Source organism: Neoarius graeffei, chromosome 22 (assembly GCF_027579695.1).
Source record: "Neoarius graeffei isolate fNeoGra1 chromosome 22, fNeoGra1.pri, whole genome shotgun sequence".
NCBI lineage: Eukaryota > Metazoa > Chordata > Actinopteri > Siluriformes > Ariidae > Neoarius > Neoarius graeffei.
In genome coordinates this window covers 51005147-51029844 of record NC_083590.1, presented here as the reverse complement: position 1 = coordinate 51029844, position 24698 = coordinate 51005147, and the positions used below count along the sequence as shown (strand labels likewise).

General features: G+C 42.0%; 1 protein-coding gene across 3 annotated transcripts in view; it reads right to left on the bottom strand.

Moving 5' to 3' along the window:
* Window positions 1–1946: 1946 nt before the first annotated feature.
* celf3a (cugbp, Elav-like family member 3a) overlaps window positions 1947–24698 on the bottom strand; it is a 56254-nt gene continuing 33502 nt past the window's right edge. For 2 of the 3 annotated variants that reach the window (XM_060904932.1, XM_060904934.1), the window contains 11 exons: window positions 19706–19754; window positions 15574–15699; window positions 14188–14267; window positions 13377–13520; window positions 8628–8772; window positions 8308–8457; window positions 7036–7095; window positions 6509–6613; window positions 5246–5389; window positions 4934–5070; window positions 1947–2779 (listed from right to left, as the gene is read on the bottom strand). In XM_060904932.1, coding sequence (XP_060760915.1) covers window positions 4943–5070; window positions 5246–5389; window positions 6509–6613; window positions 7036–7095; window positions 8308–8457; window positions 8628–8772; window positions 13377–13520; window positions 14188–14267; window positions 15574–15699; window positions 19706–19754 — 1131 coding nt within the window. In that variant the 3' untranslated portion in view covers window positions 1947–2779; window positions 4934–4942. Of the gene's footprint in view, window positions 2780–4931; window positions 5071–5245; window positions 5390–6508; window positions 6614–7035; window positions 7096–8307; window positions 8458–8627; window positions 8773–13376; window positions 13521–14187; window positions 14268–15573; window positions 15700–19705; window positions 19755–24698 lie in introns of those variants that run through there. The other variant, XM_060904933.1, reaches the window with a different exon arrangement.

The following is a 24698-nucleotide window of genomic DNA, read 5'->3' as shown; positions in this document are numbered from 1 at the left end:
GACGAACATTGTATTTACATCCAGAAAGCCAGATCTTGTCACACCAGTATGGATTAGCTATTCTTAATCCTTGTTTAAGATTAACATTATGCTGATATATAATTTAGTTTCAGATGGTTTATAGTCAAATGTGAAAATCTAGCAACCCTCACATCTGCATGACCATCTCCTCACATGTATCCATGCTTTATACCAGTCCTGTTTAGCTTTCCATTAAGAAGCCTCAATAGCCTGTCAGTTCTCGATGAGGTGATTAGTAATGACAATTTAGTTAATTTAATTTTAATTTACAATTTAATGTAATGCTTCATACTTGGACTTGACCTTTACGACCATCTGTGGGCATTTCCCCCCCCATACACCATGAAATGTCTGACTCCTTGATTCAGATCGTTTAAGATATCTCATCTCATTATCTCTAGCCGCTTTATCCTTCTACAGGGTCGCAGGCAAGCTGGAGCCTATCCCAGCTGACTACGGGCGAAAGGCGGGGTACACCCTGGACAAGTCGCCAGGTCATCACAGGGCTGACACAGACACAGACAACCATTCACGCCTACGGTCAATTTAGAGTCACCAGTTAACCTAACCTGCATGTCTTTGGACTGTGGGGGAAACCGGAGCACCCGGAGGAAACCCATGCGGACACGGGGAGAACATGCAAACTCCACACAGAAAGGCCCTCGCCGGCCATGGGGCTCGAACCCGGACCTTCTTGCTGTGAGGCAACAGCGCTAACCACTACACCACCATGCCGCCCCGTTTAAGATATTTAATTTAGAATGTATGAAATGTGTTCAATACCTAAAATTTATACTTGACTAAATTTAAGACTTCATAAAACAAGTTACCTCACAGTACCAATGCTTTACCTTTTGCAAACACAACCCAGCTTCCTCTCGTTTGGTCACCCTCTATTCCCCCTCACATTCCTACACCCCCAAACACACACCTTCTGGGACCTGTTGGAAGGCAAACCATCTCAGAAACACTCCATCATTCAGTACTTTATGTGAAAGAGTGGCTCTCTGTTCTGATGAGAATGAGAGAAACTGCCCAAATCCAGGTGTGTAAATCTTGTAGACTTTGCTAAGAAGACTTGATGCAATTGCTGCAAAAACTGCTTCTACAAAGTACTGAATACATGGTTAAAAGATGTTTACATTTTCAAATTTTTTTGCTTATGGGTTTTTATGGGTTATTGTGTGTAAAAGTTAATTAAAATAAATTTTAAATTACATGTACACTACAATAGTGTGTGAATACTTTCCAAAGCCACTGTGTTTGTAAGAGAAATGTTAATAAAACAGCCAGATGCTGTGTGGCAACACCTAAATGATTTGATGTAGGTTTCATGTCCCTGAGAAATCTCAAGGTCCTTGTGTAATCAGACTTTCCGATGCGCTTCAGCCTGCACGACCATTAGTGCACGAAAGATTCTACATTAACTGGAATCATTATTTGCATAAATATGAAAAGTACTTCATTTGCAAACATTGAAAATATTCAATCTTTTCAAAACCTGACTTCCACTACACAGTACTGTGGTAATATTTTAAAGCATAACAAAAATGCAATAAAATGATTAAAATATGCTCATGTAAGAATCCCCTGAGGGCAGATCTCATATCTTTGCACACTTTGACCAAAATCTGTCAAAATGAGACACACAACCAGTTATTTAAAACTTTTATTTTTTTCTTGTACTTGACAGGTTAGGAAACAATGGCTGAAGAAAATAAATAAATATTAATGATTGTTCCTCAATTGTAATTCTGGAAATAAAAATCTAAAAATAATTTAATTCCTACACATGTGCCAGTGAGCTTCATAAATAATCATTAAAAAAAACAGGAAATCAATAAGTTAATTAATTATTGGAAAAGGAGATTAGAAAAATTAGATAAAATTAACAACAATAATAATAATAATAATCTTCACCTCGATTTTCAAACCATGATATATACAATGAAATACAAATACATTTTTAAAATGCTTTCCATTCTATTTGCTCATTACATTTTCCCATCAAATCACTCTAAACATATCTGGAAATGTAAAATCTAACTACAGCCTGACCATGATGGACAATATTCAGTCATTTTTCTGTCCTTCTGCCCTAGCTAACATACCCATGATGCTCTGCACTTTTGAGCTTAAATAACTTGAAAAACCCACCGGAATTACTCCACTTCACCTCCTAACACCCGTCCCCTCTCCTCCCCCACTGATATGCCTTGATGTAGCCCAAATAAATTTCTATATACATACAAGTGGTGCTGAGTAGATCCCCATAGTGTGCAGTAAGCACAAACCAGCAAAAAACAAAAAAGGCCTTGCTGTGCAGCTGTTACACAATGATGTTGGTCCCATTTTATGTGCAGTTTCAGTTCAAGGCCAGCTGGAGCTTTGAAAGCCTTCCCTCTAAACTCCTCCCCCCCCAAAAAAAAAAAAAACAAACAAACCACACACACTTAGTGTGCATGAAACGAGTGCGACATTGCAGGACTAGTGTTGTGTCGGTTATTAGCTGTACAAGAATGTGCCTATAAACAGTAATTGGTCATATGCTGTATACTGATGAGGCTGTAAATGTATATTATTAACCCAAGTCTTGTGCAGCGGGTTAGCGTTAATATGTTAAATGTATATATGTGTTTCAGTGTTCTTTGTATCAGGTATTTAAAATGAGCAGTTGGTCCCATAATTAATTTACAGCTGAGGAAAATATTTTTTTTTTCTCCAAACCAACTTCTTCAGTCTTCTTTTTGTTTTATACCTACAATAGAAAGAGGGTAAAGAAGAGAGAAGTGAGAGAGTTAGATCATTCAAAGGTCTGAGGACATAGCTAGAAAATGGGACGTATGCTGGAGCATTTAGCGGTGATCTTACGCTTACCATACTTCCATGCAATTAACGTAGTAAGCCAGTAAATGGGTGTATGGTCAAATGTATGTTTAGTGTTAGTGTCTCAGTGGGAAAGGCTTCTGGCAGGCATTACAAATTTCCAACATGCACCATAGGAATTCTGGGCTGCACTTTACCATGTATTAGGACTCAGTGTGTCAAGTGAACTTCATGTAATTATGAATATGAGAAAAAAAAAAAAAAAAGTGTGTGTATATGTATATTTATTATACCCACACACACCACTTTAATAGGAACTTGTTGATTCTAAGGTTCCTGTTCTTGGCTGCAGGAGTGGAACCTAATGTGGTCTTCTGCTGTTGCATGCCGAGATGCTTTCCTGCTCACCACAGTTGTAGAGAGTTGCTGAGTTACTATATCCTTCTTGGCAGCTCAAACCAATCTGGCCATCTTCCTCTGACCTCTCTTATCAACTAGACGTTTGTTTCCACCCACTTAATGTTTATCACACCACTCTATGTAAACTCTAGAGACTGTTATGTGAAAACCCCAGATCGGTAGATTCTGAAATACTCAAGTCCATCTGGCACCAACACCCATGCCACAATGAAAGTCGCAGAGATCGCAATTTTCCCTCTTCTGATGTTTGAAATGAACATTAAATGAAGCTCTTGATTTGTATCTGTGTGATTTTGTGCACTGTGCTGCTGTTAAGGGATTGGCTGATTATAGAACTGCATAAAATAGCAGGTGGGTGGGTGGGTGAACAAGAGCTAATAAAGTGGCCGGTGAGTGTACACACACACACAAAATTAATGAAAGCATGTATTTTGTCTCCTACAAAACCCAGAATTCCTACAGGGAAATGCTGCTGTCACCTCAAGCACAATGCTGTCACCTCAAGCCTCACGCAAGAGGTTTGAGAGATAGTGAATGAATTGTTCCAGCATTCTCTCGTTTTTGCTCTCTGAACACACACACACACACACACACACACACAATTCATTCTCTCACTCATTGGACAAAACACCATACCCACTAGCACAAACTTTCCTGTCATCGAATACACACTGAATCCCCCACGGTCACAAAAACTAAAACACCACCAGACTACATATGGGAGGAACTGTAAAGAGATAATCATGACCAAACAAAACACAGAGGAGACTGATCAAAAACAAAATCCACCCAAACACTTGGGCATTCAAAAAAATGGCTCGTATAAGTATTTAATAGCTTTGAATGACTTTGATTTGCTGCATTAGTTAATTACAGTTACAGGACATTAACTGAAAGTGTAGTGTCGTTGATCAGTATTTACAAAACAAAAAGAGAAAGGCACAACGCACCAAACACATTTCATTTTCACCACAGTAACCCGCCATGCACTCTCAGCATGGAGGATAGAAGACAACAGGGCCAAAAATAAAGAAAAGAAAAGGAGGGAAAAAACAATAACAAAACTGCTAATGGCAACCATCACAGGCAAGAATATCGCCACAGCAACCAACACAGGCCAATCAACTTACAACAAATGCTGTGACAGGAAGGGGGAAGCTTTATTGGTTGCTATGGCCACCGTAGCCATAGCGACGTGGTCTCCGCACGAGTTATGATTGGCCAGGGCAGCCTTGGGTGGGGATGAGGTTTTTTGTTTGTTTGTTTGTTTTGATTGATTGATTTCAGGAGAATGAGCGATGACACAGCACAAAAACAAAAACAATAAATGAAAAGTAAAAATTAATCAACTGATTATTGTCTTTGACTCTTGTTCACTTTTAAGCATTTCTAAAACACATTACATTCAGTTCATAATACATTCCTCAAATATACAGTCTAATCATCAAACTAGAACTGCTGTGAGAACCTGTTCATCATAAGTTGAGTTATGGCTACGTAATTAACTCGTAATCAATGAAGCCAAGAGCCAACTTTACACTATAAGCATATTCAAATGTTTCACTTTGTCTTAAGATATCTAACTTCTGGTCTAATAAGTCAGAACTGCCTGTACTGATGTGTTCTTTCCGTTCCCTCCCGCTCTCTCTTGCTCTTTTTCTCTCACCTGGCCATGTTAATATGGGCGGTTGGCATCTTTGGGCCTTTTCAACTGCACTTTCAGTCTTTTCATGCCAATCTGAAATCCATTCATGGCCTGGATGGCAGTCTGAGCACTGGCAGGGTTGTCAAAGCTTACAAAACCTGAAAAACAAACAAAACGAAAACAAAACAAGCACAGCACAAAAGCATGAGGAAGAGAACAGAAGTCCTACACAATCCTCTCAAGCAATCAGGAAATGCATTGTTTCTGCACCTCCCACTCTTTTAAACTGTTTGTTATGCTTTCTAAAGAGTCTCTCCCCCTCTCTCAACCCACCGAAGCATTTGCTCTGATTGGTTGCACGGTCGACGAAAACCTTGGCTGAGATGACGTTGCCGAATGGTAGAAACATTTGCAGCATCTCAGAGTCTGTGAACTCCTGTGGCAGGTGATAGATGAAGATATTACATCCCTCTGGACCTAACAGGAATGAGAAAAAGGAAAAAATAAATAGTCAGTCAAGTTTATTTTTTATAGCACTTTTAAGGCCGAATCCCATTTCACCCCTTGGACCAACCCCTTGGCCCTTCCCCTCCATTTTGCACGTTCACGTGAAGGGGTAGGAGTATCCCAATCCCAGTTAACGCGGAGGGGTAGGGGAAGGGGTAGGGCTTCTGTACCCCTCCAAATGGAGATTTTCCTGGAGCTGACTCTGAACGAAGGGGTTTGAGTGATTTCCCACAATGCCATGCGGATTTCAGCGAGATTTCATGCGGATTTCAGAAAGATGGCGGTTTCCGCGGCGAAAGATTGTCATAAATGTATTTTCTCCATTATTTACGTGTTTTAAGTTGTTATCCAGAGGAAACACGCCGCTTGATTCGCTTTCGAGCTGAGAATGAGCAGCGATTTCTGAAATCCAAGCTGCTGCTAAAAAGCTTTGGGAGTGAGTATTGTTTTCGGTTGCTTGACTGCGTACGTTTTGTTCTGTTATTCTCGCTTTTATTGTTTACATGAGTGTTCTGACACCTCATTCTGTCGGATGTGGTGCACGAAGCGCCAAAGATATCCCATTCAGTGGTGTTAGTTAACAAATCACACCCTGCCAGCAGAGATTTCTGGTTCTGCCTCTGGCTCTGACTGTAGCGGCTGGTCGCAACCAATGACGCATTTGGTTGCGTTTTGCTAACGTAAACGCTGATGGAGGTACGCGATGACGTATGCGATCGTTGAAGGGCTATCCCAATACGTAGGGGTTGAATTTCAAGCCCTATCCCTTGTAGCTCAGTTTCAAGGGGAAGGGCCAAGGGGAAGGGGGAGGGGTAGAAATTAGAATTGGGATTGGGCCTAACAATCGACATTGTTGCAAAGCAGCTTTACAGAATTTTAAATGACTAACATGAGCTAATTTTATCCCTAATCTGTCCCCAATGAGCAAGCCTGACGATAGATGTTGATAATGAAATGATCAACACTGTCCGTAAAACTACAAGCATGCTATATGGATGAGAAAATGCTCCTTTCTGCGAGAAAACACAGCGAGTATTAAAAAGGATGCTTGTGGTTTCGGTGGCTAATGGAACAGGAAGTGATCATTACCTTCTCGCTGCTGCAGCTGCTGAGGCTGTTGGGTTTGCTGAGCAACTAGTGTAGGCTGATGGGGGAACGGCTGACCAACCAAACCATAAGCAGCAGGATATGTGGCTGTGGAGAGGTTCGTGGCAGGAAACATTAACCATGAACATTGGATAATTGTACAGCCAAAAGCATCGCCTTACAAATTTCCAACACATTTAATGTGAACATAGTGTATAACTAGAAGGGCACTCGGTTGACTGCATACCTCCGCCAAGCCACACAACACTGAAATAAAATCACTTGAACCGAGGATAATACTAAAGCTGTACACCAGATTTCATCAAAACCATCAATACTTTTTGAGTTACATTAGGAACAAGCAAACAAATGGAGGCAAAAACATAACCACCTCCAACAAAGTTGGCAGAGGTAAATATTCTAAGAATACATTAAACTCTTTTCAAAGTCAGCAGTTTAATCTATAAAGATTGCCTACAATGTAGGAAAGAGTCCTTATGTAGGAAAGTGTGCAAACCCTGATGCCTCACCAGTGTAATGCTGCATTCCAGTATAAGCCTGTTGAAGAGGATCCAAAGCAGGACTCTGAGCTGCAAGATGCATAAGAACATAAAAATAAGAAGAAACCAAGGAAAGAGAGGGAGACAGATGAGGAGAGATGTAGGTAATCCCAACACAATGTTGCAGAAATATAAATCTCAAGTTTTAATCAAAGGCTACGTTCACACTGCAGGCTGAAGTGACTCAAATCCGATCTTTTCGCCTGTATGTGACCTGTATCCGATCTTTTATTGACAATATGAACGACACGGATCCGATTTTTTCAAATCCGACCCAGGCCGTTTGGATATGTGGTCCTAATTCCGATTCCTATCCGCTCTTTTCATATGCGACTTCAGTCTGAACCGCCAGGTCGCATTCATCCGACTTACATGTCATCAACAAGCCACAAACGTCACTATTCTGTGCTGAAGTAGGCGGCGGGTCTCTCAAAAAAAGTTACAACATGGCGCATAATCACGGGCGCAGATAGACGGTGGGACTCGTCCCACCCAGATTTCAATTCACTTCGTTCGGTCCCCCCCACTTATAGGGAGGAAAAAACGTCTATGCTGTCTTTCTTTGCATAAGGCAAACCTCACGGAAAAATCAAAAGACTAATTACCATTCGGTTTATTGAGGTGCACAGCAGTGTATACATAGTTGCAACAACTCACATAAAACAAAACAAAGACTGATATTCGGTTGGTTGAGCTGCGCAGACTGCACAGGTTGCGAGCTCGAGCTTGGTTGCTATGGTAACCCACAACGAGTTTGACAGGCATATCGGGGTTGGGGTTGGTTTGCTGGCAGCTTTGTCCCCCCCAGTTCAAAAAACGTATCTGCGCCCCTGCGCATGACATCAATGCGAGGGACGCTTCGGGCTGTGAAGGTTCTGAATCTTCTCAATGGAAGGACGCAGAGGTTAGGGAGCTGATTTCCATTTGGGGGGATGCAGCTATTCAAGCTAGATTGGATGGGTCATACCGCAACCGGGCGGTTTTACTTCCGTAAACACTGGCCATGCTCACTGCGTGTGACGTCGTCGTATCCTGCAATGCGCATGCGGAACACTTTTAGGTCGCTTTTCGTTCATACTGAGGATCACATACAAGTCGCATATATTTGTTAATGTGAACGACCTCACAAAAAAATCGGATTTCACAAAAAAATCGGAATTGAGCATTAAGCCTTGCAGTGTGAACGTAGTCAAAGTGTCGATCAGAAATCTGAGCTATCCGAGACAGTGGGCAGAGAGTCACCTTGATACTGGTGGACGCCATTGGTGTACAGCGTTTCAGAAGCTGATTGCCCGCTGGGTGGGGCAGGCACAGCTGGGTAAGTGTTGACTGCAATTGGTGGAGGAAGAGCAGGCACTGGTGTGGCGGCAATAGCTGGAGGAGTGCTTGCACCTTTATCACAAAATCACACAATTACACAGTTATTTTCATCAGGGTTGGGGGAGTGATGGGACATACTGTGTTTACAAATGTCTGAAGAAAGCGTCATACGAGAAGAAAGACCACCAGTCATAATTTTAAGGAGTTATCAACATTGTGAGGTGTGGAAGAGGCATGGGCACCTGAGGATGGCGTGATTGACGCAATGGGTGTTGCGATGATGCTGCTTGGGTTAAGAGCAGCCAACTGCTGCATCTGCACAGCAGCAACCGTTGCCACTGGAGACAGATAGGCAGACTGAGCTACCAAAGCCTGCTGCTGGACCAGCTAAAAGAAAAAATAAATAAATAAATAAATAAATAAATAAAACAAGGTCATTTTAGCCCTGTATGTAAGCTCATGATTTGAGTTAATGTCAAGTACATACTGTGTGTAATGAATAAATCACTGATATAAAGATAAAAAGTTTTAATTAACAATTACCTTATAATGGTGCGTAAGCATCATCAGATTTGAGTACAGCGGTAGGTTAGTACTGACCGCCAGCGCATAAGCATCATCGGGTTTTACTACGGCGGTAGATTAGTACTCACAGTCCTTCTGCAAGCATCATCGGGTTTTAGTACTCACAGCCCATGTGTAAGTGTCAGATTTTAGTACAGCGTAGGTTAGTAGTCACAGCCCATGCGTAAGCCTTGTCGGGTTTCAGTACAGCAGGTGGTTAGTACTCACAACCCGTGCGTAAGCATCGTCAAGCTTTAGTACAGCGGTAGGTTAGTACTCACAGTACATGTGCAAGCGTCATCGGGTTTTAGTACAGCAGTAGGTTTATACTCTCAGCCCGTGCATAAGCAACGTCAGGTTTTAGTACATCGGTAGGTTAGTATTCACAGCCCGCGTGTAAGCGTATTCGGGTTTTAGTACAGCGGTAGGTTTGTACTTGCAGCCCATGCGTAAGCATAGTCAGGTTTTAGCACAGCAGTAGGTTAGTACTGACCGCCAGTGCGTAAGCATCATCGGGTTTTACTACGGCGGTAGATTAGTACTCACAGTCCTTCTGCGAGCATCATCGGGTTTTAGTACTCACAGCCCATGCGTAAGCATCAGATTTTAGTACAGCAGTAGGTTAGTAGTCAACAGCCCATGCGTAAGCATTGTCGGGTTTCAGTACAGCAGGAGGTTAGTACTCAACCCGTGTGTAAGCGTCGTCAAGCTTTAGTACAGCGGCAGGTTAGTACTCACAGTACATGTGCAAGCGTCATCGGGTTTTCGTACAGCAGTAGGTTTATACTCACAGCCCGTGCATAAGCGTCGTCAGGTTTTAGTACATTGGTAGGTTAGTATTCACAACCCGTGCGTAAGCGTCTTCGGGTTTTAGTACAGTGGTAGGTTAGTACTCACAGCCCATGCGTAAGCATCATCAGGTTTTAGTACAGCAGTAGGTTAATACTCACAGCCTGTGCATAAACATCGTCAGGGGTTAGTACAGCAAGAGGTTAGTAGTCACAGCCCATACATAAGCATGGGTTTTAGTACAGCGGTAAGTTAGTACTCACAGCCTGTGTGTAAGCATCATCGGGTTTTAGTACAGCAGTAGGTTTGTACTCTCAGCCTGTGCGTAAGCATAGTCAGGTTTTAGTACTCACAGGCCGTGTGTAAGCATCACCGGGTTTTAGTACAGTGGTAGGTTAATACTCATAGCTCGTGTGTAAGTGTTATTAGGTTTTGGTACAGCGGTAGGTTTGTACTCACAGCCCGTGCGTAGGCATCATCATCAGGTTTTAGTACAGTGGTAGGTTAGTACTATCAGCCCGTGCGTAAGCATAGTCAGGTTTTAGTACATTGGTAGGTTAGTATTCACAGCCCGTGCATAAGCGCCTTTGGGATTTAGTACAGTGGTACGTTAGTACTCTCAGCCTGTGTGTAAGCATCATCGGGTTTTAGTACAGCGGTAGGTTAGTACTCACAGCCCGTGCGTAGGCATCATCAGGTTTTAGTACAGTGGTAGGTTAGTACTCTCAGCCCGTGCGTAAGCATAGTCAGGTTTTAGTACATTGGTAGGTTAGTATTCACAGCCCGTGCATAAGCGTCTTTGGGATTTAGTACAGTGGTAGGTTAGTACTCTCAGCCCGTGTGTAAGCATCATCGGGTTTTAGTACAGCGGTAGGTTAGTACTCAGCTCGTGTGCAAGCATCATTAGGTTTTGGTACAGCGGTAGGTTTGTACTCACAGCCTGTGCGTAGGCATCATCAGGTTTTAGTACAGTGGTAGGTTTGTACTCACAGCCCGTGCGTAAGCGTAGTCAGGTTTTAGTACATTGGTAGGTTAGTATTCACAGCCCGTGCATAAGCGTCTTTGGGATTTAGTACAGTGGTAGGTTAGTACTCTCAGCCCGTGTGTAAGCATCATCGGGTTTTAGTACAGCGGTAGGTTAGTACTCACAGCCCGTGCATAAGCATCGTCAGAGGTTAGTACAGCAGGAGGTTAGTAGTCACAGCCCATGCGTAAGCATCGTCGGGTTTTAGTACAGCGGTAGGTTAGTACTCACAGCCCGTGTGCAAGCATCATCGGGTTTTAGTACAGCAGTAGGCTCGTACTCGCAGCCAGTGTGTAAGCATCGTCAGGTTTTAGTACTCACAGTCCGTGTGTAAGCATCATTGGGTTTTAGTACAGTGGTAGGTTTGTACTCACAGCCTGTGCGTAAGCATCATCAGGTTTTAGTACAGTGGTAGGTTAGTACTCACAGCCTGTGTGTAAGTATCATCGGGTTTTAGTACAGCAGTAGGTTTGTACTCACAGCCTGTGCATAAGCATAGTCAGGTTTTAATACTCACAGGCCGTGTGTAAGCATCATTGGGTTTTAGTACAGTGATAGGTTAGTACTCATAGCTTGTGTGTAAGCGTTATTAGGTTTTGGTACAGCGGTAGGTTTGTACTCACAGCCCGTGCGTAGGCATCATCAGGTTTTAGCACAGTGGTAGGTTAGTACTCTCAGCCCGTGCGTAAGCATAGTCAGGTTTTAGTACATTGGTAGGTTGGTATTCACAGCCTGTGCATAAGCGTCTTCGGGATTTAGTACAGCGGTAGGTTAGTACTCTCAGCCCGTGTGTAAGCATCATCGGGTTTTAGTACAGTGGTAGGTTAGTACTCAGCTCGTGTGCAAGCATCATTAGGTTTTGGTACAGCGGTAGGTTTGTACTCACAGCCTATGCGTAGGCATCATCACGTTTTAGTACAGTGGTAGGTTAGTACTCACAGCCCGTGCGTAAGCGTAGTCAGGTTTTAGTACATTGGTAGGTTAGTATTCACAGCCCGTGCATAAGCGTCTTTGGGATTTAGTACAGTGGTAGGTTAGTACTCTCAGCCCGTGTGTAAGCATCATCGGGTTTTAGTACAGCGGTAGGTTAGTACTCACAGCCCGTGCATAAGCATCGTCAGAGGTTAGTACAGCAGGAGGTTAGTCGTCACAGCCCATGCGTAAGCATAGTCAGGTTTTAGTACAGCGGTAGGTTAGTACTCACAGCCCGTGTGTAAGCATAGTCAGATTTTAGTACTCACAGCCCGTGTGTAAGCATCATTGGGTTTTAGTACAGTGGTAGGTTAGTACTCACAGCCCGTGTGTAAGCATCATTGGGTTTTAGTACAGCAGTAGGTTTGTACTCACAGCCTGTGCATAAGCATAGTCAGATTTTAGTACTCACAGCCCGTGTGTAAGCATCATCGGGTTTTAGTACAGTGGTAGGTTTGTACTAACAGCCTGTGCGTAAGCATCATCAGGTTTTAGTACAGTGGTGGGTTAGTACTCACAGCCCGTGTGTAAGCATCATCGGGTTTTAGTACAGCAGTAGGTTTGTACTCACAGCCTGTGCGTAAGCATCATCAGGTTTTAGTTCAGCGGTAGGTTAGTACTCACAGCCCGTGCGTAAGCGTCATCAGGTTTTAGTACAGTGGTAGGTTAGTATTCACAACCTGTATGTAGGCATCGTCAGGTTTTAGTACAGCCGTAGGCTAGTACTCACAGCCCGTGTGTGTCATCGAGCTTTAGTACAGCGGGAGGTTAGTAGTCACAGCCTGTGCGTAAGCATCGTCAGGTTTTAGTACAGTGGGAGGTTCGTACTCACAGCCTGTGCGTAAGCATCATCAGGTTTTAGTACAGTGGTGGGTTAGTACTCACAGCCTGTGTGTAAGTATCATCGGGTTTTAGTACAGTAGTAGGTTTGTACTCAGCCTGTGCATAAGCATAGTCAGGTTTTAATACTCACAGGCTGTGTGTAAGCATCACTGGGTTTTAGTATAGTGATAGGTTTGTACTCCCAGCCTGTGCCTAAGCATCATTAAATTTTAGTACAGTGGTGGGTTAGTACTCACAGCCCGTGTGTAAGCATCATTGGGTTTTAGTACAGCAGTAGGTTTGTACTCACAGCCTGTGCATAAGCATAGTCAGATTTTAGTACTCACAGCCCGTGTGTAAGCATCATCGGGTTTTAGTACAGTGGTAGGTTTGTACTCACAGCCTGTGCGTAAGCATCATCAAGTTTTAGTACAGTGGTGGGTTAGTACTCACAGCCCGTGTGTAAGCATCATCGGGTTTTAGTACAGCAGTAGGTTTGTACTCACAGCCTGTGCGTAAGCATCATCAGGTTTTAGTTCAGCGGTAGGTTAGTACTCACAGCCCGTGCGTAAGCGTCATCAGGTTTTAGTACAGTGGTAGGTTAGTATTCACAACCCGTATGTAGGCATCGTCAGGTTTTAGTACAGCCGTAGGCTAGTACTCACGGCCCGTGTGTGTCATCAAGCTTTAGTACAGCGGGAGGTTAGTAGTCACAGCCTGTGCGTAAGCATCGTCAGGTTTTAGTACAGTGGGAGGTTCGTACTCACAACCCATGTGTAAGCGTAGTCAAGGTTTAGAACAGCGGGAGGTTAGTACTCACAGCCTGAGTGTAAGCGTTGTAGGCCCCCAGGTGGAGACTCATGGGGCTGATGACACCTAGCTGAGAGGCAACCTGCTGCATGCGCCTGATGCCTCGCTCCTTCTCTGTATCTGCAAACTTCACCACCAGACTAGAAGAGGCCCCCTGGAGAGAGAAAGAGAAATAAATTGCACGTTCTACTCAGTAAGTGTAGCAGCACAGTATCAGACACTGCTTCTGTATGATTTAATTTACTGAATTTAATTGTCCTTTTATTATACAGTATGTACTGTATACCACACCAGTGAAGCATTATGAACAATACAAATGAACAAAAGAGAAACAAACATTCTTTGTGCACTTCAATGTTGCAACTGAGACAGCTGTGCTCAGGATAAAATATGATGGGGGCAAAGCCAATACAATGCATTCATTCTATGATGTCTTAAGGACTAGTCTCACAATGGTCTTCTGTAGTTTGGTGAAGTGGTAGGTCTGACTGGGGGTGGAGTCCTGAATGTACTGAAAATCGGTGTTCATCTTCCTAAAGAAGGAACACTGCTTTTTAATATACATTTTAAGTGATTTCTGATCTTTTAATGTTTTCTTTTAATATGCAAGTTTATACAGCATCTTATTTTATTGTTTTTCTCTCTGACTCTTTTTTTGCTATTCTGTTTTTATTATTCCAAATACCAGGCTCCTTGTGGAATATATACATGCTATATTTATAGTATTAAATAAAGTAGCTTTAACGTCCTGAGCGCAGCAGTGTGCATACATGTTTGTGCGTGTGTGTGTGAGTGAGTGAGAGAGAGACGGTGACACTGACTGGCAGAGTGCGGCTGCCATGAAGAGCATTAATGGCCGCTTGAGCCTCTGCATTGCTCTGGTATTTCACAAATGCACAACCTGCAAACAGCAAAAGACCAAAATAAAATCTGACACAAAACACACACTGGAGCAGGAAATTCAATGACATTTTAACATGCTACCAGCAACCTAACCTGAACTCTATCCATTTCTGGTTATCAAGCTTGATACATTTAATCCCATGTTCAAAACTGTATTATTCAGAAGTATAATAAGAGAGTTCAAATACAGTGCCAACATTTTGCATGTTCTCATTATCCAGTCAACAAAATGTTATGATAATATTATAATTTTTAAACACAGTGTTAGACAACAAATAGACCTCACTATATCCTCTGTTACCCATGTATTTTATTTTGCTGTATTTTATGCATTTTCTCCAATTTTATTTACTTACAATGTTCACTCTTAAATTCCTTTATATGTGCTACAGATGTCTGTTGTAATTATTAAATAATTTAGTCTGCTATAATGATAGCAACACAGTATATCCATAATCATCTATCTAACGACTAAAGTAATACCTGATTATGTATCATTATATTATATTGTGATTAGTTTGCTAAGAAATGAAGTTATGCCTATCCCCCACATGGAACAGAATAGTTTAATTTCACTTTATTTTACTATTTTAAATCAGGAGAAAACAGCCTTTCATTTAATATTTACAGAGATTAGTGTAAATTTGTTTAAAGGTGACATATTATACCCCTTTTCCACAAGTTGACACAGTTCGCTCTGGTTTTGATGACATCTGTGCCATGCTTTGGTCAAAATCCCACAAGGATAAAGCGCCACAGCTCCCTTCTCACCCTGTCTAAATAGCCCTGTTCAAAACGGCTGGTTTGAGTGCCTGTTCCTTTAAATGATAATTAGCCACTGCTCACACCATCCCCTTCTTCCTCCAGCCAATCAGGTAGCACTTTCCTCATGAATATTCATTTACAAAGACAGTTGAGTGGAGATACTCAGATGAAGGGAGGCATAAAGAACTTAGCTTGTGCTATAGAAAGGGTTGTCAAATCTTGTGGCTTGTTGAAGCACATGTTTTCGGGAATAGGAGCTGACTGTGTTGTCTTATTTCAGAGGTTTTGGGTCAGTAGACACTCCCGATACCCAAATGTATATGTACAAGCACCAAAAAAGTGAGTTTTTCCATAATATGTCCCCTTTAAATATCTATCACATGTAAATAAATAATCTAACAAATAAGATACTGTAGGTTTTGCCCGTCTAGCGTCTACTTACTGCATTAAGTACTTCCATTTATTTGGCTGTTACACAAAAACAAATCGCAAACATATACAAGTATGCACACAGTGATTTGAGTTGCTCAGTGGCTCACCTTTGCTGGCTCCATCTGGTCCCCTGAGCACAGTACACTCCTCTATACTACCGAACGGCTCAAACATCTTTCTCACATCGGCGTCTGACTGCTGCTTCCCCAGCATACCCACAAACAGCTTCCTGTCTGGAGGCACAGAGGTATGTCGTTATTGTTAAAGTATTATTAATATTATGTTATTATTAAGTACCGAATGACAGATGACACTTGGGCTTTCCATGAACCTGTTTATGTGAATTTATACAAAAGAAACAGGAATATAGGAGTAGGTTAAAGGGGACATGCTGTGGAATATTGTTTTTGAAATAAGATACATCGGTGTGACTTGGGGATGTACTAATCCTTTCAAAGTGGACTGTTAACTTCCAGTCTATAATGGCCATAGAAAGGAAACAGGTGGAGAGAACAGGCCAGTTACAAAAGTGCATGCTTCTTATATACTGTAGATTCTCCTCTCATTGTCAATGGTACCACCCCCTCATTAACATATGACCACCTGAATCAAGAAGATGGAACCGTGACAACTCTGCTGGAGTTGACAGCCAGTCTCATCTCATCTCATTATCTCTAGCCGCTTTATCCTTCTACAGGGTTGCAGGCAAGCTGGAGCCTATCCCAGCTGACTATGGGCGAAAGGCGGGGTACACCCTGGACAAGTCACCAGGTCATCACAGGGCTGACACATAGACACAGACAACCATTCACACTCACATTCACACCTACGCTCAATTTAGAGTCACCAGTTAACCTAACCTGCATGTCTTTGGACTGTGGGGGAAACCGGAGCACCCGGAGGAAACCCACGCGGACACGGGGAGAACATGCAAACTCCACACAGAAAGGCCCTCGCCGGCCATGGGGCTCAAACCCAGGACCTTCTTGCTATGAGGCGACAGCGCTAACCACTACACCACCGTGCCGCCCCGTTGACAGCCAGTCCAAAAACTAAATAAACCCTTCAACACACCAACAGCCCCCCAAAAAAAAAAAATTCAACACTGTACTGGATATTTTAATAGGAGTTCCTTCTTTTGGACTAAACCTTAGTTTGCTTGCATAACCAGTCAAAGCCATCAGGTAACTTTAGCCAGTCAGCTAACATTAACATTCTTCCCATAAGGCTAAATTGAGATAAAACATGTAGTTTGACGTGTGTAGTTTGCAAGGCTACATTATCAACTGACTATAGTGTGGGAGGTGACTCCTACCCAGGGTTCTTTTTCACCACTTCAGGCAGTTAGCTGTTGCCAGGTCTGGTTCACTTACTCAAATGTTAGGGATGTGACAGAGTAAATATTATACGCATATGTGAGAATATTTGCTTCATATGTACACAAGCACCTGGATGTCATCATAAAAACAGCAACATGAAGACCGGAGCAAAGTTTATTGATGTGGTTGACAGAGTTCTAGTTTTAAGATGTTGGCCAGAGTGACGCTTTTTACATAAATATTTCAAAGCGCAGCCACAAAATCCGCCTATACAGTGGTGCTTGAAAGTTTGTGAACCCTTTAGAATTGTCTATATTTCTGCATAAATATGACCTAAAACAACATCAGATTTTCACACAAGTCCTAAAAGTAGATAAAGAGAACCCAGTTAAACAAATGAGACAAAATTATTATACTTGGTCATTTATTTATTGAGGAAAATGATCCAATATTACCTATCCGTGAGTGGCAAAAGTATGTGAACCTCTAAGATTAGCAGTTAATTTGAAGGTGAAATTAGAGTCAGGTGTTTTCAATCAGTGGGATGACAATCAGGTGTGAGTGGGCACCCTGTTTTATTTAAAGAACAGGGATCTATCAAAGTCTGATCTTCACAACACATGTTTGTATTATGGCATGAACAAAGGAGATTTCTGAGGACCTCCGAAAAAGCATTGTTGATGCTCATCAGGCTGAAAAAGGTTACAAAACCATCTCTAAAGAGTTTGGACTCCACCAATCCACAGTCAGATAGATTGTGTACAAATGGAGGAAATTCAAGACCATTGTTATCCTCCCCAGGAGTGGTCGACCAACAAAGATCACTCCAAGAGCAAGGCATGTGATAGTTGGAGAGGTCACAAAGGACCCCAGGGTAACTTCTAAGCAACTGAAGGCCTCTCTCACATTGGCTAATGTTAATGTTCATGAGTCCACCATCAGGAGAACACTGAACAACAATGGTGTGCATGGCAGGCTTGCAAGGAGAAAGCCACTGCTCTCCAAAAAGAACATTGCTGCTCGTCTGCAGTTTGCTAAAGATCACGTGGACAACCCAGAAGGCTATTGGAAAAATGTTTTGTGGATGGATGAGACCAAAATAGAACTTTTTGGTTTAAATGAGAAGCGTTATGTTTGGAGAAAGGAAAACACTGCATTCCAGCATAAGAACCTTATCCCAACTATGAAACATGGTGGTGGTAGTAGTATCATGGTTTGGGCCTGTTTTGCTGCATCTGGGCCAGGGCGGCTTGCCATCATTGATGGAACAATGAATTCTGAATTATACCAGCGAATTCTAAAGGAAAATGTCAGGACATCTGTCCATGAACTGAATCTCAAGAGAAGGTGGGTCATGCAGCAAGACAACGACTCTAAGCACACAAGTTGTTCTACCAAAGAATGGTTTAAGAAGAATAAAAGTTAATGTTTTAGAATGGCCAAGTCAAAGTCCTGACCTTAATCCAATGGAAATGTTGTGGAAGGACCTGAAGCGAGCAGTTCATGTGAGGAAACCCACCAACATCCCAGAGTTGAAGCTGTTCTGTACGGAGGAATGGGCTAAAATAGCCCGTGTGCAGGACTGATCAACAGTTACCAGAAACGTTTAGTTGCAGTTATTGCTGCACAAGGGGGGGTCACACCAGATACTGAAAGCAAAGGTTCACATACTTTTGCCACTCACAGATGTGTAATATTGGAACATTTTCCTCAAAAAATGACCAAATGTAATATTTTTGTCTCATTTGTTTAACCACGTTCTCTTTATCTACTTTTGGGACTTGTGTGAAAATCTGATGTTTAAGGTCATATTTATGACACAAACTTTCAAGCACCACTGTAAATCTCATCATATAGCATTTTCATATCTTGCTAAAACAGCATGAGGAAAAAAAAAAGAACCAAGGCACTTTATCAATTAAAAACAACACTCAAACTTAACAAAAGCATCTCAGGAAGTAATATAAAATAACCAAAAAGTGTATGGCATGTCCCCTTTAATGTAGCTTAAGGTACACACCGATGTATCTTATTTCAAAAACAAGGAATCAAGTGCATGTTGTCTCCTACTTCATTTAGACAGAAGTGTCACATCACTCACTTTCAAATCAATGAAATATAACTTTTGACCTGCTGTGCTGGTTTTGTCCACTAGGGAGCACAATGCACCTTTTTCTATAATAATGCGTGTTTGTATGAACATGGAAACATATACCATGATTCTGTTTGGCAAGAGGAAACAATTAGGTTTTCCATGATGTCACTTACAGCAAGTACAGCAACAATAATTAGAGCTCGTTCAGGGACAAGACACCGCCTTGTTGTTTCCTGTGATCTCACGTAAACATGATTCTAGTGTTTATTGATATCATATATCCAGCATCCTAACGAATGAACATTAATTATGTATGAAGACATCATTCAGGTAAATGCAGTGATTTGTGTGCGCGCGCGTGTATGTATGTCATGTTTTGATATCTTGAGAACCCAATGTCCCCAAAACGAGATGAACAGCTGACAGTTTTGACCTTGTGGGGACATTTGGTTGGACTCCATGAGGAAAACTCAAGCTTTTATTTTAGGCCCATCATTAATTCATTCAATACAACTTAAAAATACATTTCTGTATTATATCTCGCCTGCCCATACTTTTTCTTTCTGAGCGCTAAATGACTTAAAACAAACAGGAGAACAGGATTAGTCAAAAGAGACAAAAGAAGAGATGATGAGACAAGAGAAGAATAAAGACAAAAAGAGAACAAACAAGATGAAAAGATGAATGAGACAAATAAACTGCAGAAAAAAAGAATGAAGAAGAGAAGGGAAGAATAATTAGTTGCATTATTAATTTTGTTAATGGAGTGTCCTCACAATTACAGTAAGAAACGTGTGTGTGTGTGTGTGTGTGTGTGTGTGTCACCTCCACGGCCCTCGCTGTCTGCTGGCTTCACCTGAATGGGTCGGTTCATCTGGAACAAAAACACACACAGACGTCATAATCCTTATTCCATAGATGCGAGTGTCTGCCATTTCCCCCCCACCCCACACACACTACATTTTTTTTCATGTATTCAACGTCACTATAGAATACAGGTACATCTTTGTACCAATCAGCATATTTCTCTCTTTCACACACCATCACACTTCATCTTTGCTCTCTCTCTCTCAGGAAAAAGTGTACGTTGCTGTGAGATTTAGGGGAGCGATGGGATTAAGTATGCTCACGCACTAATCTGGTTTAGAGCCCTTTGCGAGATTAAAATGCTGAGAGATTTAGAGCGAGGAGAAAAAGAGGAATGAGGGAGGACTGTTGTGGTAAAGAAAGAAGATAGACTAGCAACAGGGAAAAATCACTAAAAAGTCCAGGAGGTGAAACATACATTTCCAAATCAGCCAATTTTATTCCAAAACCACTTTCAGCTCTTACAATGATGCACCTTTTTTATATTTGAAATTTACATAAAATCAACACTGGAGGTGGCACGGTGGTGTAGTGGTTAGCGTTGTCGCCTCACAGCAAGAAGGTCCGGGTTCGAGCCCTGTGGCCGGCGAGGGCCTTTCTGTGTGGAGTTTGCATGTTCTCCCCGTGTCCGCGTGGGTTTCCTCCGGGTGCTCCGGTTTCCCCCACAGTCCAAAGACATGCAGGTTAGGTTAACTGGTGACTCTAAATTGACCGTAGGTGTGAATGTGAGTGTGAATGGTTGTCTGTGTCTATGTGTCAGCCCTGTGATGACCTGGCGACTTGTCCAGGGTGTACCCCGCCTTTCGCCCGTAGTCAGCTGGGATAGGCTCCAGCTTGCCTGCGACCCTGTAGAAGGATAAAGCGGCTACAGATAAGATGAGATCAACACTGGAAACTTTTCAGTGTCAACAACGCAGTGCATGTGTGATGAATAAAATACAATAAAACTGCAATTTGCATTATTGAGAAGAAGAACTTTATTCATCACACATACACTTGTGAAATTCGTCTCTGCATAATTTAGCCCATCTGAAGCAATGAACATACATGCACACACACACCCCAGAGCAGTGGGTAGCTATGCTACAGCACCCAGGGAGCAGTCGGGGGTGAGGTGCCTCGGTCCAGGGCACCTCAGCCCAAGGCTGTCTCATGTTAACCTAACTGCATGTCTGAACTGTGGGACAAACCCACGCAGACACAGGGAGATCATGAAAACTCCACACAGGAAGGCCCCCATCGGCCGTTGGGCTCAAACCCAGAACCTTCTTGCTGTGAGGCAACAGTGCTAACCACTACACCACTGTGCCACGGAGAATAGGAGCGGAGAGGGAAGAAAGGAGATCAGAAAAATAAATGAGACAAAAGGAAAATAAAAGAGAGATGAATACATGAGAAGAGGAATAAATGCCTTAATTATGTAGCCAATGAATCCATTTTTGAATCCATCACTTGCTTGTTCAACCACAAACTGCGCATCTCTCTCACACGCACACCTTACTGTAACTATCATCTTGATTTCTATTGTTGTGTAATTGTACATTCTCAATGCAGTATCTCTGGTAGATCCATACACGCCCCTTCTACACAAAATCCCAAACTCAAGGGGGGAGAAAAAAAAAAAAAAAAAAGTCGCACTACAATAAGTGTCTCGAAAATTGTGAAGTTTTTTTTCTTTAATTGATAGATGAAACAAGATCTAGATTTTTATTTCTGAAATCGGGGACATCATGACACAATCCTCAACCGTGCACACGACATTGTGTTAAAAACGAGATTCTGGTATTAATCCTTTTCATTGTACTCTTACAGATGGACCATATATTCTGCTTTGTAATACGAGATCGTTACCATATGGATGTTTTGAAATGATTCCTGAGTTAAACTGCATTTCATGATGTGTTTCGTTAAAGATAATGAAACTGTATTCTGTGATCACTGCGATATGATCTGATGATAGTAAAACGATTCTATCGTTGCTATAAAGCAGCAGTTTGTGGTTTTAAAGCCAGATCATGTGTCTCTTTGTAACTTGGGTCATTTCTATTCAGTACTTCAAGTCTTTACCATCACAGCATCACCCAGTAAACATGTCTGCGACTGAGGCTTTATTAATTTAAAGAATGAATGAATTAATTAATTAATAAAGACTGAAGAGGTAACACTAAAAATAACCAAACAAAAAGAAAGACTGAAAGACATCTAAGAGGAGTGTAGCATACAGCCATTATATTCCTCCAAATGGGGCTCAGTTTCACAAAATGGCTTCCACGCTCGTTATTCAACGGCGCAGAAAATAGCACTTGATCCAGTGCACGATGAAACAGAAGGACACCAGCAGTATACAGAAAGCTTTAAAGGCTCAGGGATGCGTCATATAAGCAAATGGACATGTGCCAACAGTTAACTGGGCACAGAAGTGAATGTGGCCATGAGATGCAACATCTGGAAATCCGATTCTCTTGCTTAAAATTCAATACAGACTCCACAAATTAATAAAAAGTAATTTGACCCTTACTTTAAGTCAGCTTTATCATCAATGATTTTAATCTTGGTTTCATGTCCTGTGAAGATACAGTCTCATATATTTTTCCAAATCATAATGTTCTCCTGGACTTTACAGAAATATAATTGATAGTGTCACATCTGTATATTTATTATTGGCCTTGAAAGACATCTAAATATGGTTTCATTGCATTTAGACCCCAAATATGTGGATTTCAGAAAAGAATAAAAGGGGGGGGGGGGAGTAGAGAATAAAAGGAGAGACAGGAAGAGAAGAGAAGAGCTGTTTCCAGCTTACAGGTGATTCTGGTATGTACAATAAAAGCAAGACAATGGGGTACAACACGACAGACATATAAAGGAATTACTGTACAAATCACTGAAAAATCCACTATCCAGATGTGTTCTCGTGATGGCCACAGTGTGCACAGCTGGTGATATTATTCTGACTCCCTTCCTCTCTTAAACCCAACCTGCTTGTTTTCCGGTCTTCTCTGGATGAGAATTCAGATCAATTCAAGAGTTTAATCGCAATATTTTAAAAATGAAAAATCATGATCGGGGGGGAAAAAAAAAAAAAAAAATCACCACATGAGCCCGATTTTATACCAAACAGAGCAGCAAAGAAACCTTCGCTTCTTGTTATTTCATCGAAATGAATTTTTCTTCCACTGAGAGACAGGGGCATGTTCATATGACTGCAATCAGGGGAAAATCAGCCAAGAAAGAAAAATCTAGTTCCTTATTACGAAATAAAACACACCTGCCACGTGTGTGTACGAGGAACAGTATCAATCAAGAGTCATGTGATTTCAACTCCAACTTTTACAAAATCAATCTGATGAGGACAGACACAGACAGAGAGAGAGAGAGAGAGAATGAGCGTCATCGCACTGCTACTTCAGGTCGGCCCAGCAACCAGAAGGCTGTCGTCATGACAACAGAGATCCAGGCTCACCAGCAGGTAAACAGGGTTGCCATGGACAACCGGGGGGACGGACACACACACACACACACACACACACACAAGTGAAAGAGATAAGGAAAATGAAAGGAGCAATGGTGAGCTAACTAAATAAACTAGACACACCTGTTGGCTTACACACACACACACTCACTCTCGCTCATGTCCCACGGCTAAAGATTTTACTGGGATTTATGATATTAAATCCATAGATGATGCGATCCAATCGCATTATTCTGTCCTGTCCCTAAGCTTTATCTGCTTACACACACACACACACACACACCTTAGGTTGAAAATGTGACACACCAAAATGACTGCACACACCCCACAGCAACGGAAACTTCCTGGTGTCTTGGTTTGGGTGTGTAGTGAGCATGAGCACTCAGCTAGTCAAAAGAGCAATGACTCAGAACACACAGGTTTGCAAGTCCACGTGTGTTCCTGTGGCCAGTGTGTGTAAATGTGTGTGCATGTAATCTCCGAGTGCGTGTGTCTACACAAAAGCTTAATTCCCCCTCCATCCAATCAACACGCAGCGCTGGTCATCACATCACTCCCGTTCCCTAGCAACCCAGCATCCCTCGTCCCAGCCGTCTCCCAGCAACAGGCCCTGCGACCGTAATCAACCTGCTACCCCACCCCCAATGACACCCCCCCCCCGTGCTCTGTTCTCCTGCTGTGTAACAAACAAAAAGATGGGAGAAGAAAAATCCCGGCACTTGTCTTTAAACAATATCAAGCTACGAAATGGTGTAAACAACCCCAACATTCTGTCCTGGAAACATCTAATGATATCTGATGCATCCAAAATGGATGCCGGGTTAAAACCAGCAACACATTTTATATTTTCATGCAAGTCACTGAACGTCCTTACTGTCAGATCCTTCAATAGCAATGAATCAGTTAAACCGGTTTCAGAAGGTGTGCATCACCAATAATCAATAGCTTAAAAAGCGAAAACGTGGTTAGTCTCAGATATCTCCTCAGGGTTAACTCCAATTACAGCTTTTCAAACAGAGCTAACATTTATGGAAACGGAGCCATTATCGATTCTGACTTAAGTCTTATTTGTAGTCGTAAATACAACAGAGTCCAATGATAACCTTATTTTGTTTTATTTCTCATTTATTTTGCATTGTATATTGCACATAGGTCTCACTAAGGTGCATCGCATTTCAACGTCATCTTCCAGTGTTTAACGATTTCTTCGGTAAATTTTTTGTTGTTGTTTAGATTCATCGCATTTGTATTTTGGTTTTCATTTTACTATTGGATTTTACATTGTCCGAAGAACTGAAGATAAACGAACGAGGCTCTGTCAGAGTGCCAGGATTGACGCGACGTGAACTGAGAAATAACCTTTAGTGATTAAAAGTGCATTAGGTAAAATGAATCCTTCTCCCCCTATTCGTGTCATTTGAACAATTCCCACCCATGTTCACGGAGCTCCGCCCCTAGGATCAACAATAGCCCATAGAT